At 41.1% G+C, this 16,109-nt stretch overlaps 1 protein-coding gene across 11 annotated transcripts in view; it reads right to left on the reverse strand.

Moving 5' to 3' along the window:
- Positions 1 to 15,545, reverse strand: part of CSPP1 (centrosome and spindle pole associated protein 1) — a 58,243-nt gene extending 42,698 nt beyond the window's left edge. For 3 of the 11 annotated variants that reach the window (XM_053395953.1, XM_053395952.1, XM_053395955.1), the window contains exons 1-6: positions 15,193 to 15,543; positions 10,412 to 10,563; positions 9,451 to 9,547; positions 2,964 to 3,061; positions 1,882 to 1,905; positions 492 to 572 (exon numbers count right to left, since the gene is read on the reverse strand). In XM_053395953.1, coding sequence (XP_053251928.1) covers positions 492 to 572; positions 1,882 to 1,905; positions 2,964 to 3,061; positions 9,451 to 9,547; positions 10,412 to 10,513 — 402 coding nt within the window. In that variant the 5' untranslated portion in view covers positions 10,514 to 10,563; positions 15,193 to 15,543. Of the gene's footprint in view, positions 1 to 491; positions 573 to 1,881; positions 1,906 to 2,963; positions 3,062 to 9,450; positions 9,548 to 10,411; positions 10,564 to 15,192 lie in introns of all 11 variants that reach the window. The other 8 variants (XM_053395954.1, XM_053395956.1, XM_053395958.1 and 5 more) reach the window with 6 other exon arrangements.
- Between the last annotated feature and the right edge of the window lie 564 nt (positions 15,546 to 16,109).

Below are 16,109 nucleotides of genomic sequence, written 5' to 3' on the forward strand. Positions count from 1 at the left end.
ATGAATGCCCTGCTTCTGAGCCTAACTCTGGCTACCGCAACCAAATAACTATCAGCTGCAGAAGCGCTACACCAGGCTTCCTCAAACTCGGCCCTCCAGATGTTTTCGGCCTACAACTCCTATGATCCCTAGCTAGCAGGACCAGTGGTCAGGGATGATGGGAATTGTGGTCTCAAAACATCTGGAGGGCCGAGGTTGCTCTACACCCACAAAGCTGTCCTCAGGTATAGTGGGGGCCTCCATCATGAACTTGCCCCTCGGACAGTGAGGCACTTCCACTGCTTCCTAACTCCAGTCAGCCAGCAGTTTTCAGGTTAGGGACTGCACTGCAAGTAAAGGGCTGTGCTTTCTCCAGCAGCATCTAACTAAAACCTTCTGCAGGTGGCCTGCTAAGGTACATCATACAAAAGCTTCAGTTTTCACAGGTGTGGAAATTCTATATATTAAGCTGCAAACACCATGCAATATTTACTGAGTTTTTGTGCACCTACCTTAGCAGACCTCCTGTCACCAATAGGAAGTGATAGTCCCTGAGTATATGGGTCAACTTCACCAGATGTAAGGTGTTTTTTCTGCACAAGAGAAAACCAATGACCATGTGCATTGATCTGATATAGACGATGCCAAATAATTTAATAAATATATATTTTAAAGTAGTTCAGGCTTACTATGTATTATGCATTGTACCCGATGGTGCCACTTACAGTATTCAGTTTACAGTAAGATTTCCATCAGCAAAAGGGAAACCTCCCCACCTCTCCCCCCAATTCACCTCTCCTCTGTTATTCCATCCATGCCCAGGCCCTGAAATCAAATCTTGGGAAATTGCCCAAAATTACTTCCCTCCTTGTTCCACTGATGGAAGGCATACTGAGCAACACTGTTAGATACAATCTTTTAAATTAATCTCAAATAATTTCTATCACAGAGCCAGTTTATACAACCCAATTCTTTCAGCAAAAAACAGGTTTTTTTTGCTTATACTGAGAGCAGTAACCTATCTATGGGCCAATGCATCATCATGAAACTACCAAAATTGACTTGAGTAGTACTGTCCTACGATCTGTACTTATTGTGACCCAGTATTTTATTATTCCACCACTCATTTTAATCTAAATTAGATAGTAAAAGCATAAATCATGGTTATTTTATTGCGCACACAAGGAATCTGGTGAATAGAAATATAAAACATGCTACTGCATTTTTAAAAAAATGCATCATTTGAAGCTCCAAACAGAAAATGCTGTATTTGTGTACACCATTTGTATCTTAACTTTAAAAAGAGAAGTTAATAACAAGAGACACCATCAAGTTGAGTTAACGTGTAGCACAATCTTATGCAAGTTTTATCAGAAATAAGTCCCAGTGTATAAAATGGGATTTACTCTCCTGAAAGTGTACAGAGGCTTGCAGTTTCTTTTTTGCCTGTTCCTGGTCTACATGCCAATAACTATTATATGTTTCCATAGTATTGGAATTTTTTTGGCGTAGGCGGGTAAATCCAAGATAGAATTCCAATAAGGTATAATTGAATAATAAGGCTCTCTTTTTAAGAGCATTCCATGATTAATCATTTAAATTAGCTCAAACTGATGGTTCCACGGTACAGAGATTCCTCAATATTAGCACGCTCTGTAGCAAACATTCATTAAATTAAAGCTAATGAAGAGGACTATCAATTGAGCAGTGAAATCAAAGGAAAAGACAATGTGGAAAGATGACATTAATAGAAATTATGCATAAATATCTTGTGATGAGGCAGCTCACAGAGCACAGCAAAGCACAAAGACTGATTTTCACCCCCAAAACTTTTCATTAGCAATTTACAACCAAGCACAATGTTATATTAATTTGAAGAGTAGCATGATGCAAGCACCCTACCTTCTTTTTTGTCTGTGAAATACCCTAAAAGTCAGGAAAACAGACTATTCATAAAGAACATCCTATCAAAATCCATTTCATTGCAATCTCACTCACCCTTCAGAGTGGTATGTGTGCATTTAAAAATATTTCAGAAAAGTAGTTTTTGATTCTTGAGCCGCAGATTCTGAACATGTACATTAAAATGCTTCTGAAATATATTTATCTACTCTGCTGACCTTTAAATCTCTACTGAGAATATATAATATATATAATCTGCATAAATTGTAGAAAACAATCACTGAGTTTTCCCATCGGCCTTCATTTAGTAACCTCAGATATATAATCTATCCTTTTTGCCTGCACTTTTTGACATTTGGCTCTTTGATCCACTTTATGTTTCAGTGCACTGAAATTGTTCTTTTCAAAGCTTATGCTAAGAATCCAAATGCTTCGTTCTCCTTGACCTAGCACTTTTGGCATCAACAATCTGTCCTTCCAGCTGCCTTTGCTTTTAAGGCATTTTCCTCTCCTGGCCCCACACAACTCCAGTTGCTTTTCAGCAACCCTTCTTCATCTTCCACTTTCCGCAGGTTTCAGTCCTCCAACCAGTCTACACACAATATATGTGGTGTTTCTCAGCACGTTCTCCTTTGTTTTGATGATGCTAGGTGTTCTGCATTTCCTTTTATAACAACTATTCCTACGATTACTTATGCTGCAGCACTGGCTGTGGTTCTCCCCACCCAGTGACTGTGTGCTCCCCATCAGTGAAGTCTTCCATTTTTTAACCCCCTCCCCTTCTGCCAACACGTTATTCCCTTTGTCCAAGAGACAGCTTTGCCCTGTTCATCAAGCCATCTACATTTCCTCCACCAAATCTCCTGAAAACCCTCTTCCACTAATCTATTCCAAGAGTTTCTTGTTATTTATGTTCTGTACAGCACCTGGCACAATCTTGGGACTAAATAATGTGCAATATAAGCTGCAGTAATAAATTCAAGAAATTAGTATATCTCCGGTTCCTAGCAAATGCCAGCTTAAATGTACTTTTCACTTTGCCAGCTAGCACCGGAAATTTACTCAGATATAAAGTCCTTTACCTGAGAAAGGTAACGCCTGTAGTCTTGTCGCAGCTCCTCCTTCAATTTGTGCTTTTTATTTTCATATTCTTCCCCGAGAGGCAAGCTTAAGCCATAATCTGCAAGTAAGCATTTCAGAACATAGGCATGAGCTACGCAAACAATGTGGATGTGCATGTGTGGCAGACTGGACTCCAAGGACAGCATTCAAAGATAACAAATGTAATTTCTATGTAACAAAAGGACTTTTCACTGGAGAATAGGAACTTGTAATCCAAGTTCAAAGCACTGTGCTCTCAAGAAAACTCCAATTTAGCCTGGCCTTGTTAGGTTAAAAGAATTAACACCAATTATGGATGCAGGTGGCACTGTGGTCTAAAACCACGAGCCTCTTGGGCTTGCCGATCAGAAGGTCAGCGGTTCAAATCCTTACAACGGGGTGAGCTTCTGTTGCTCGGTCCCAGCTCCTGCCAACCTAGCAGTTCGAAAGCACGCCCCAAAGTGTAAGTAGATAAATAGGTACCACTCCGGCAGGAAGGTAAACGGCATTTCCGTGCGCTGCTCTGGTTTCGCCAGAAGTGGCTTAGTCATGCTGGCCACATGACCCAGAAAAACTGTCTGCGGACAAACGCCAGCTCCCTCGGCCTGTAAAGCGAGATGAGCGCCGCAACCCCAGAGTCGTCTGCGAATGGACTTAACTGTCAGGGGTCCTTTACCTTTACCACCAATTAACTACAAGGCCTGCCCATTAATCAATACGAAGTACAGTATATATTGTTCAATGATACAAAATAATTTCGCCTAACATAAAAGGCAATTGCAAACTCTGCTCCTCCCCAAACAGTGCCTTTAAGAGTTCTGGCATATGAAGCTTTTAAGAGTTCTGACATTTGCTGTCCCCTATTCCATAGCTGAACCCACAGTACATGTATCCCCTTCCTAATTTTATCTGCATGCAGCTTCAGAAAGGAAAAGAAGGGAATGCATTCTTCTCCAAGGTGAAAAACTTGGCAAGATTATCTCTTGACAGGCACTTCCAAAAAAATTGTGACTAAAGGTTGGCCACTCTAGCTAGATGATGGAAATAGCAACCTTGTGTATATTTGCGATATTATTTTTGAGATATACTTAAAGGGCTGTATTCAAATAAATTATACTCAGAGTAGACACATTAACATTAATGGACCCAACTTGGTCATGCTCATTAATTTCAATGGGTTTACTCTGAGTGAAACTTAGTTGGATACTATCAGACTTATTTCTTAAGCCACATATGTGATCCTATTTCACAGTGAATATGCATATGGCAGAACTCCCAAAGCATATCAATCAGAACATGTAAACCTAAAGCATTATTAGTCCTTTAATAAAATGCCAAAAGCAACTTTTCACATGGTTATGACAAATGCCTAATTTAAGGTTACCAGACGTCCCCCTTTCCCGGGGGACAGTCCCCGGATTTACAAATCAGTCCCCATACAAAATCCATTGAAGTTGAAAAGTGTCCCAGGATTCATTGAAAAAAATCTGGTAAGCTTAGCCTAATTCTCATTCATGGAGAATAAGGTTGTCAATGGCTACTGGCCACAATGTCTGTGATCTGCCTCCATGGTCAGAGGCAGTATGCTCCTGAATACCAGTTGCTGGAAACCGCAGGAAGGGAGAGTGCTCTTGTGCTAGGGTCCTGCTTAAGAATTTCCCATGGACATCTGCTTGGCCACTATGAGAACTGGATTACAGGACTAGACAGACCATTGGCCTGATCCAGTAGGCTCTTCTTATGTTCTTACGTTTTCCCCTTTCAAAGTCACTAAAGAAATCTCGGAGTTGTGAAGCAATGGAAGCTGGCTACAAAAAGCAGTGAAAGAGGAGCGATTAAAGCTACCTCGGATTAAACTATGTAAATTTCAATTTTTTTTATTTTTTTTAAGAAACAGTGAAACAGAACAGTGTATTTATCTGGAAGGAAAGTGAGGGTTGATACGCTATTTCGAAAGAAAATGATCTACAAACGGAATGAAACAATTTATTAGATCAATGTGTGCCGCTCTAACTGTATCCATTTAAAAGAAACACACCTTACAATAACATTCCAAGGAACCAAAGAGCAGTATTACTTTAAAGAAAAAATTAGCTGAGCTAATCACTGAGATAATTCTAAAAGAGTGAACTATGTAGTTGTCTCAAAGTTAGTTCATGTTTCAACACTGGTATATGCGGAGTATTTTCAAAGGATGAAACCTTTAGACATATATAATTTTAAACACTTTCAAATAAAGTTCGAGTTCAGGGATGGAGATCCTATAGTCTTCCATATGTTGTTGGACTACAGCCCCCATAATTCTTGACCGTTAGCCATGGTGGCTGGAGACAGCAATATATGGAAGGCCAAAAAGTTCCCAATCTCTATTCTGGTTCATGGAAACTATGCAACTGAGGGCACATGACAACAATTTAACTTTTGCACCTCATAATGCACATTATACTGTGTAACAAAAATGGCCACATCCTCTGCATAAGTTTGTTGTTTGTGACATCATAGGACTATTTCAACCAAAGCTAACCCTATAACATCATTGCAGCTGACAGAAAGGCAGAGAGATATGTACAACGGCAAGACTGTAGAATAAATATTTAGCCAACTGCAGCTGGGAACAATCTTGACTAGTAAGTAGCATCACATGTAGTACCTAGTTTACATTGTCAGCTAAAGCCCTGCATTAGTCAGTAGAATATGCTAGTTGCTTTTCCCCCTCTAATATAGTTTGTTGAAGTGTGGCATAAAAGTGTTAACATCTGCTAAATGGAACTCCCAATGACAGAGGTGGTTTATCATTAGATACCAACTGCTAGAACAAACAGAAGGACATCACCATCATGTCCAGCTTGTGAGATTCTCATAGGCACCCAGCTGGCCACTGACAGAAAATACAACACAGAGCTAGACAACCATTAGTCTGATCCAGCCATCCCAAGCTGGTGCCCTCCAGAACTTTAGGACTAAAACTTCCATCAGCTGTAGCCAGAATGTATCTTATATCCTAACATACAACAGCTTAAAGATGAAAAAATAAATACAGAAGACATACATTTTTTGGTGCTGTCATGGTGTTTCCTCAGTGGCCTCTGAGAGTGAGCAACACTTAATTGTTATTTTAAGGTCATTTATAGTGATGTCATTTAACCTACTGTCAGATTACTGTCAACATATTGGCACATAAGTCTAAACTTGAACATTTACAGTAAAAGTGTACCACCAGATTAAGCGCTATTTCTCAGACTTCTAAGCTTACCCATAAAATCTATTAGTCTTTCAAAAGTGGAAAAATAGGACCAGCTTGCACTAAATTTAATTCCAAACGGCTGACTCATTGGGAGATTTTTACAGACAGGAAGAAGTCAGCAAGATAACTTTTCTGGCTTTTATAGCAAATGCAGCTATGTGGCAGAAGAATTTCATCATAACAAATGACAATGCTGGAGGAACTAAGATATTACCATTCTACTTCAACCAAGGAGCCTTTTTACAGCAGAGAGGATTTTCTCCTGCAGGAAGGAAAAGCAACTTAGGAGGGTGGGGAGTGTCAGCAAGAAAATGGGTCAAGCAAACCCTCCTACCACCAGTCAATATTGTCAATATTTAATGTAAGATTTCATTTTCTGGCAAAACTCTCTTTCTACTTTCTTTGGCTGATATTAAAGGCTCTCATTTCAAGAGAGGGAAGGCAGGATGGATATCAGATTGTAGTGTTAGTTGGAACCATTGGATAACTAATTGGTTCCTTAGATTAATAATAAATTTTTATTAGTTTTCAATTACACCGTCTTTTGCACCTTAAAGTCCTTGCAATTGGTTTGTTCTGCAGTTTGTGATCTCATCTCTTTTAGCATGCTCCAATTAAGCTCTAGTTAACAGAAAAACCTCTGCTTCTTAATGGCGGTGGTGGCTTTCGGCAGGTGAAGTACTTTTGCACTCAGCGCCTTCCTGACCCCTGTATTCGATGCCAGAGCAAGAGTCAGGTACCAAGATGAACTGTGAGTGAAGCCCATTCCCCCATCCCTGGGGGAAATTTGCAAGGATGATTACTCTCAATCATCCTTAGGTTTTTTCCTTCGCCAACAATCTCCCGCTGTTGTGGGGGCTGCCTCCATTAAGGCAGAGCAGACCCGGAAGCAGGTTCCTTAACTTAATTTCTCCATCTGAAAGGACATTGTCTGCTATGGTCTAAATACAGAATTCCATGTATTTATAGTAGCCACTTTTCAGCAAGCGTGGAGATACTTTTATCCTAGATTTATATCTCTGGGTTAATGTCTCTCAATTTCTTAGTAGCAGAAGTATCCTTTATCTGTAACTTTTAACTTCCAAACATACACAATATATTGTGTTTTGCCCAAACATTCCTGCAAAATAGGTCAGTGTCTTATTCATTTGGTCAGATGAAGAACTGGCACCCAAAGAGTGACTTGCCAAAAACCGCACAAAGCAAGTCCATGCTAGAATCAATATTTGAACAGAAAGCTGCCAAATCCACATCTTTAGCCACCAAGTGTCAGTGGCTCATGTTACCTGTTTGCTACATGACACACATATTCGAGTTACGTATCTAGCTATTAGATGTCATTGATCAGACCATCTTGTAGCCTTGTCTTGGATAAACAGTGGAGACAGCTTCAAGGCCCAAGGACTTAGAAGGGGATTCTCACAGTCGTAATCAGCTGTAGGGCTTTATCTGCAAACTTTAAACAAAATATTATCTATATGATTAAGGGGACCTAAAGTTAATTACTAAGTACCGTTTACAGTGCTTTTTTTGTAGAAAAATAGGTGCTAGTATACACCATGAAGTGCTGGTACAGAAACTGCCACAATTTTTAGCAACAACAAACAGAGATGCCGGTACTGCGTGCCCTTGAGTAGCCCCTAACCATTTGTTTAAAGAGCTTCAGTCTGCCTTTTGAGTGACAGGGCTTGTCAAGCAAAAGAGAATGCATAATGCCAGCCTCAATATCGATCTAAGGTACTACTGCTGTTATAACTTGCAGACAGGACATGTTTTCCACAGCTAGCGTGCTGGTACTTCTACTATCTGAATTTGAAAACCCAATTGCTTTGATATGAAGCAACATGGCTCTTACTTTGCTTTCTGAAAGAATGAATGCAGAACTTAACTAAAGGTCTACTTTAACATTGCCTTCCTCACCTAAACAAAGGGTCTGCGATTTCAGTTTCTAATTAGTTCAGTACCCATTTCCATGGACATTTATATAGCAAGCTCAAATGTCATTACCAAGATTGGGGGGGGGGGACCTTGATCACTGATGGAAGCCACAAAAAATAGCAGCATGACAGCATGTATGAGAATGAATTAAATTTAAGCAGCATAGAACTACACGCTGAGAGAGACTAAAGGTGTTGCTAAGCAACGATAAACTTGCTGCAAGAACCCTCTGTAGGAGGTATCTCTCCCTAAGCCCAAAATGAAAAAGGAATTGGTGCATATGCGGATGGAAATTGCAGAGGAAAAACAAGCAGACAGTAAGCTACTGAGAAAAAGAGACACCTGAAAATGCAGAGGCTGGGAAATGCAATATAGGCAGCTAGAATATTTATATATTTTAAAGAAAGCAATGTAATGCACATGAAAGAGGCAATGCCAATGAAAAGTACAATCTTTCTAATTTAAATAACTTAATGCTGCAAAAGAAGACTATAAAAACAACGCCATTTCAAAGATATTAAAAGCTGTGTATGCTCCACTTCGTATGTACCTCTAAGTATTTACTGAACGCCAGAGGTATATTCAGGGACGCGGGTGGCGCTGTGGGTTAAACCACAGATAAATAGGTACCACTCCGGCAGGAAGGTAAACGGCATTTCCGTGCACTGCTCTGGTTCACCAGAAGTGGCTTAGTCATGCTGCCCACATGACCCGGAAGCTGTACGCCGGCTCCCTTGGCCAGTAAAGCGAGATGAGCGCTGCAACCCCAGAGTCGGCCACGACTGGACCTAATGGTCAGGGGTCCCTTTACCTTTTAAGGGTATATTCAGACTGTATTTTATCCATTGAGTAAGGAATCTCAGCTATTGCAACCAATGGCAACCAAGGTAAGAAGGCAGGCCATAGCGTGACTATGCAAGGGACACCCAAAGACCTGCCATTACAACTAAATGCAACTGTGCTTCATAGCATAGTATCAGTAAAGCCACATTGCCTCAGAAACAGTATCTCTCCAAAAACACAACCCAGCTGCACAGGAATCCCTCTGTGTCGAGAAAAGATATTATTAACTCTGTTGCGGTTTCTTATTATGAGTATATAGTACTATGTGCATAGTTCTCTTTCCCTGCTTCACATTGGTGGAAATGACCACCACTTATATATATTTGACTTTGAGTAGTTAGGTGTGGGACTACATTAGGAAATAAAGTGACAGTAAATACAGTAATGTTCTCTCTTAATGTAATACAATAAGCATTTTTTTAATTAAAAAAAATTGCAAATACCGTGTATACTAGTCTGTTGACTATTTGGTGGAATGTTTTCTTTAGCCATGGCTATTAACATTTTGCTGGTCTCAGAAAGCTTCTCTGCACTTTTGTTCTGAAAAGGAAAAAAAAGTGTAACACAGACAGAATTAACATGCTGTCACTATAATAACTTTACAGTAGTACCATAGTTCTGAAACTTAATCCATTCCGGAAGTCCATTCCAAAACCGAGGCACGCTTTCCCATAGAAAATAATGCAAAATCGATTAATCCGTTCCAGACTTTTAAAAACAACCCCTAAAACAGTACTTTAGCATGATTTTTACTATCTAACAAGACCATTGATCCATAAAATGAAAGCAATAAACATTGTACTGCAGTCACACAATCAATCAATCAATCCGTAGCTGAACTGGGTTCCACACAGTCACAAAAACAAAACAAAAAAGCCACAAAAACAAAAACACAAAATAAATATCAAAAACAGACAGACCTCAGCATAACACTCAAAACGGAAGTGCGGCACTCAAATCAGAAGCGTAACACTCAAAACGAAGCACGTTCAGCTTCTGAAAAATTTTTGCAAACTGGAACACTTACTTCAGGGTTTGAATTTTTTGGGTTTCAAGTTGTTTGAGTACCAAGGTGTTTGAGAAGCAAGGTACCACTGTATTTAGTTCAGGGGTGTGGCACCTGTGGCCCTAGACTATAATGCACCATCCATGACTGTTGGCCATGCCAGCTGAGGTTGATGGGAGTCAAAGTCCAATAACATCTGGAGAGCCAGAGGTTTGACAACCTTGTTTTACTTTGTAGGTTGCATTGCAATGCAACAGAGGGACTTCAGAATTTCCCTAGCATTTTCTAAGGAGGGATTGCCACTGGTGAAAACACTATCTTCCAGACTTGTTTACATACAGGAGAACAGTCATAATATTCTTCATCCATTTTTAAAAAATAAAGTATCAATTTCCTACCTGCATTTCCATGTAAGGTGGATCATTGTCAAGCTTTGCTTTGTCTTGTGCCAGCTTTGCTTTTTGTTCTTCAAGGAACTGGTCTAGGTCCTCAGGCATCATTTTTTTCAATTTTGGAAGTGATATAGGGTTATTGATCCATCAGATGCAACCTTCAACAACAGAAATTCATTTTTCTAAGAGCTACTTTATTAAGAACTTTGAATTACTCAGAAATCATCAGAAACGTGCAAATGAGACAGGAAAAAAATACCTCTTTTATTATCTATTCTTTTCAAGATCTTACTGCAGTCTTACAACACAAGAAAACCACACATGTGGTTTCTGAATAGTCAACGGGACAAGCTGACAAGAGGCCTGCCCAAACAAGATTGTTTAAAACAAAACCACACTGAAGTGTGGCAAGCAGCACAATCATTTTTCCAGGAACTCCAAAACTATAATCCAGAGGCAGTATAAGTGCAGGGATATCCTTTACCATTATTTCCCTCATTGATGGAGGTACCAACTAGCTTCTAACCCTTCCTTCTGCTTGCCTTCACACACACTAGAGTAATTATTTTTAACAATACACATCTAGCATCGTGCATCATTATTAAGCTTCTAATTCACTATGTTCAAATTATTCCAACAATTACATGTGAAAATTGGCAGTTACACGTTCCCATCTGTACCATGATTTATAATTCCACAGGCCTTTATAACATTTTGGTTGGCTCAATAAAGGCATTACCTTAATATATATTGTGGAGTTTTCTTTATGGCACAAGTTAACCTTGGCTTGTTTGTTTGTTTTTTGTAACATGGAAAACACCCCAAATTTAGCCAGGATCCTAAACTAGAGGGAAAGGATTTTATAGCACCTGGAGATGGTATTTTATTATTAAAGGAAGAATTCCCTCCAGCCACCAGGTAAAGCTACCCAATTTGGGTTTTGTTGACTTTTTCACCTAGCACAGCAGCTATATTTTATCTCTACCAATTTTTGTATAATGACTGCATTTTTTTTTATTATTCTCTACCTACCAAAGGAACCTGTGTGTTTCACCAAAGGATGGAGGCAAAACTAAGCAGCAAGGGGTGGTTGTGCATTTGCAGAAATGGAGACTCAATCATTATGTCTTTTCTCCTTCCCAGAAGGCTTGGGTTGCAACCTGATACATGCAAAACACCTGAAAGGGTCTCATTTGAATGTTTGCTACCTCCTCCCACATTTAAGACTCTATCAGGTGCAGACAAAGATGGCTTGAATAACAGCCTTTCCCCCCTCTCCCCCTTGCCTTTTTTTCATAATCTAGCCAGTGGAAGAATTCTGGGGAACTTGAAAGTTTACACACTTTTGTGACATTATGGTTGGCCTAATAAAGGTAGTGCCTTAATATGTAGCTTTGAACAGTAAAAATGGCCAACTCTTCCATGAGATTACACAGAATCATGAGCATATTGGTTTAGAAGAAATAACAAACACACCTGAAAAAAATGGATATTGTTAAATTGATGGAAGTGTTTGTTGTCATAAATATGCAATACTAATTAAACAGCAACCCACATGTACATATTAACTTGATTACTCATGTGATAGCTTTCCTACATGAAAAAGTGTGCACAGAATATGTACCACAGATAAATAACTATTTCTTTACCACTTACTCTCTCACATGAAGTCAATATGCAGGAAGTTCAAATAATAATAATAATAATTGCATTCTAGGATAATTCAATTACAATCCTCCTGATACAGAACAATCAATGCTAAAAATAAGTTCCCTTTTGGAGTCCTCTAAATCCTTAATCACATTAGTTTGCATGCTGATAAAATACACATCCTTAGAACAGGACTGGTAGGACAGATTGTTATCTCCCTACACAGGACAAGTTTGAAAGGTGCATGGGGCCACTCACTTGTCTATCACTTGACATTAGCCGACCTATTTTGCCTGCTATTTTCTGCTGTGCTGTGAACCAGCCTCTGAAGACCTGTCCATCAGTTCAGGATCAAACATTCATAAGTTCAGGTCAAAGTGCTACAGAAAACAGCAGTTATTTTAACTTGTTAAGTTCATATGTCTATATATTATATCCTAAAAAATGTCTACCATGCAGGTAACTTATTACTGTGCAGTATAAAAATGCTGTAAGTAAGCAAAAGTTTACCAATTTATCAGTGAGAGACAAAATTTTCAGTTACTCTCCCCTCACAAGCCAAGCAGCCATTTGAGATCTCAATGCCAATTAGCACCAGACAAATACATAAAGACAATCTTATAGTTTGGTCCTAGTATTCACACCAAGTTATTATTTATTTAATTATATACCGCCATACACCTGGGGGTCTCAGGGCGGTTCACAGAATAACTGTAATCCCTGCAAAGGAAGAAGTTTGGCTAAAGCATAGCGTAAGAGTTTCCTCATGAGCAGTATCCCTTGAAAGCCCCCAGTGGGAAAAGATTCTACAACGAAAGGTCAGAACTCCTCTCCTGCCTCCCTGCAGCAGTATGATGGTTATATGTATTGGAACCTCTTGTGCAGCACTTCAAAAAGAAACTCCAGCATTGTTGTCAAAGTACGGTATATGGCAAGCAAGTAATAGTGAACCACAGAGAGAACCTGACCTTCAAACACAGATGGCCTGGATTTACCAGAAATGCCTTGTCAGATGGTACTGTTACAAAAATGGCAACAGCAGAGCTTTTCATCACCACAAACACTGTCAAGTTCTTTGAACAGAACCCCTGCTGCTCAGTTCAGCATCAGTGCCAGTTGAGTATCTACCCTTGAACTTCACCAACCACCTGCCTAATGTAAACTAGACTCAACAACAAGGTGGAGGTGATCGCCAAAGAGCAACCACTCCAATAGGTTGCAGCAGTTGTCAAGCAGGGCCAGTCCATCAGCATCCTACTGAAAGGTCAGTTTTGTCAGGCTCCTCCTATCCTGGAACTGCTTTCATTCCAGCTGGTCACTATAAAAACTGCTATTTAACTTTGGTGTCTGAGTTTGCTTTACCCACCTCTTTCCTCCCCATCCTTTTTTCATTTTTGTGTCATGTATTTTAGATTACAAAACTTATTTTTTATTGATAATATGTAAGCTACTCTGGAAGCCTTTTTGGCTGAACAGCAGAGTAAAAATGCACTAAATAAACCATGCTAGTGACAAAAGGTCAACCTGCTTTTTCACCAGTCCAGTCAGGTCACTGAAAGAGCAGCCTGCATGGTCAATGACAGTGGGAATCAGATATCCTTTAAGAGATTTCTACAGTTAGTTCCACCAATGTCACCACAGGGAAAACCTCACTTACTAGACCTTTGGCTTTGGCAGTGATATCACGAAAAGAGGGAGCTGTGGCTTCAAAAGATAATGATCCAACTATGCCAGTGTTATTTAACACACCTGCAGTGCTGGAGCTAGAGGATATGCCCCAGGTGGCAGCAAATATTCTGCCCTGAGTCATGTCTACTCAGAAGCAAGCATTCAATGGGGCTTACTTCCAGGTAAATAAGTGTTAGTAAGAGAGAACTGCAATTTTAATCATGGCAGCTCATAAGTCAGCCCTGCTGAATTCAACTGAGGCAGCAGCAGTGCAGTCTTTTGCCCTCTGTGGCAAAATTTATAAAGCCTGCACTGCACACTCAACAAGTGGCCCACCTGTTTCTAGACTGGTGCTGAATATATTGGAAATGCATCCCAACCTCAATTTTTACTTGGTAAAAACCTCTATTTGTTACTAAGGCCAAGAAGCCTTTCACAGACATTTATTGCAGGCCATAACAATGAACCAAGATTGCTTCAAAACCACTCATTGAAGAAATCTATATGCAATAGTCTGACTAACAGGTTCACTAGTAAACCAGTTTGTAAATGAAACAGACTTCTATTCACTAAATGGTGGGAATGATCACTGGCCTTCTGATATATTATTTGTTGGCTTTAATGCTTTTGAGACGTTTCACACTACCACTAGCCATTCCTTAATACTAAAGTTACAATCCCTTGTACACTTATTAGTAAGCACCATTGCACTCGGCCGCATTTGCTTATGAGTAAACATACTTACAATCACATTTTATGTATTTTGGGAGGTATTTATAAAGCTAGACGCTTATGACAAAACTGTCTTGACCGTCCATAAGAAGAGTCCCTTGAACAGATGCTGCTCGTTCATGGCCTGGTAACTTTACATATTTTCGTCTTTGAAGCCCTTCTTCACATCCATGCGAAATGTTTAAGGCGCCACAGATACCCGAGAGCAGAAACCTTCCCTATCTCCAGGCATCAGCAAAGGGAGTCATAGGATAGGGGAGGTTGAGGAAAGAAAGGGTGGGCTCGGAAGAGAAGAGCAACTGTTGCTTCCACGCCTGCCCAGGGCGTCGGTCGCTTTAAGAAGCTATACGGCGTTGTTAGGCAACCAGATTACAACAAAACCCGAGGCCTCTCCGCACTCCTGGACCCGCGCAGTCTGCGCTCCTCTAAAGAAAGGCACAACTCCCAGTCCGAGGAATAAGACTCCAAGGTGCAACATTCCCCCCACCCAAAAAAAAAAAGAGGATTTTGCGCGCACAAAAACTCCCCCCTACCCGAGCGAAGCCCCTCGAGGAGAGCCCCAAACTCCCCCCAAACTCTTAAAGGATGCATACGGGGACTTCCCTCAGCACCCCACGCGCGCCAAGACGCCCCTTCCTCACCCTCGTCTACTTCGGGCGAATATTCCACCCCCAGGGAAGAGGGATGCGCTCTTTGCGCGCACTTCCCAACCCTCTCCAGAGAGCGACCCAAGTTACCGGACGGGTGCGCGCCTCTCTCTCTCTCTCTCGTACGAGGTCTTTGGAGCTGCAGCCGCTCGGAACCCGCCCGAAACGCACCTCTCGCTCCGGAGAGGCCCAGCCGCCGGCGGGTTGTCAAACAGCTGCTACGGCAGCGCCTCCCGTCGCTTCGCCTCGCCTCGCCGCTCCGCCGAAGTCGCTCCAGCCCTCCGCCTTCTCGGGGAGGAGCCAGCCTAACGGCCGGAGAGGGGACGGGGCTGCTGCGCACGAACAGCTCCCTCTGGTGCTTGTCGCCAAGAGGAAACCCGGCCTAAAACCTGTAGCTCAGTAGAAGAGCGCCTTAAGGGGGGTTTGTCTCCTGAAAAGGAAAGGTGCTAAGTCCTACTCGACCCTCCTTTAAATCCTTTTAACGTCAGGTGTTTTGAGAGTTGCGCGTGGTTGCTCAGCGGCCAAGGGCGGGCGCTCTGTGCATGCTCGGAAAAACATGTTGTTTTTGCTATCACTTCGTCGCGGGGCGAGTTCAAACTGCACAATCAAAGGCTAGCTAGGCAATGTTGTTGGAAACGGAGGGCAATAACATCCCGCTTCTTTTTAGGCGGACCCAGTTGAGTCTGGCCTGGCCACTCTGGGGGTACTTTGCGCATGTTTGTATTCCGCACCTTGGAATATAGGCGTGTTCTTTCACTTTCTAGAATGGCGAGATCTCTCCTCAATATAGAGACATATAAGAACTCACTTTCTCTCTGCTCTTGACTATGTTAGGGGAAATCTAGAAGCTCTGTTTCTAAGCAAATGAGAGTTAAAGAACACGCCCCTATGCCCTACATTATTCCCTCAGAGAATTCTGGGCACTGTAGTTTGTTAAGGGTTGCTGGGAATTGTAACCGAGGGATAAATGTACAGTACATTTAAAAGGTATAGCGCGTTCACAATCT

The sequence above is a fragment of the Podarcis raffonei genome, chromosome 7 (genome assembly GCF_027172205.1).
Source record: "Podarcis raffonei isolate rPodRaf1 chromosome 7, rPodRaf1.pri, whole genome shotgun sequence".
Taxonomy (NCBI): Eukaryota; Metazoa; Chordata; class Lepidosauria; order Squamata; family Lacertidae; genus Podarcis; species Podarcis raffonei.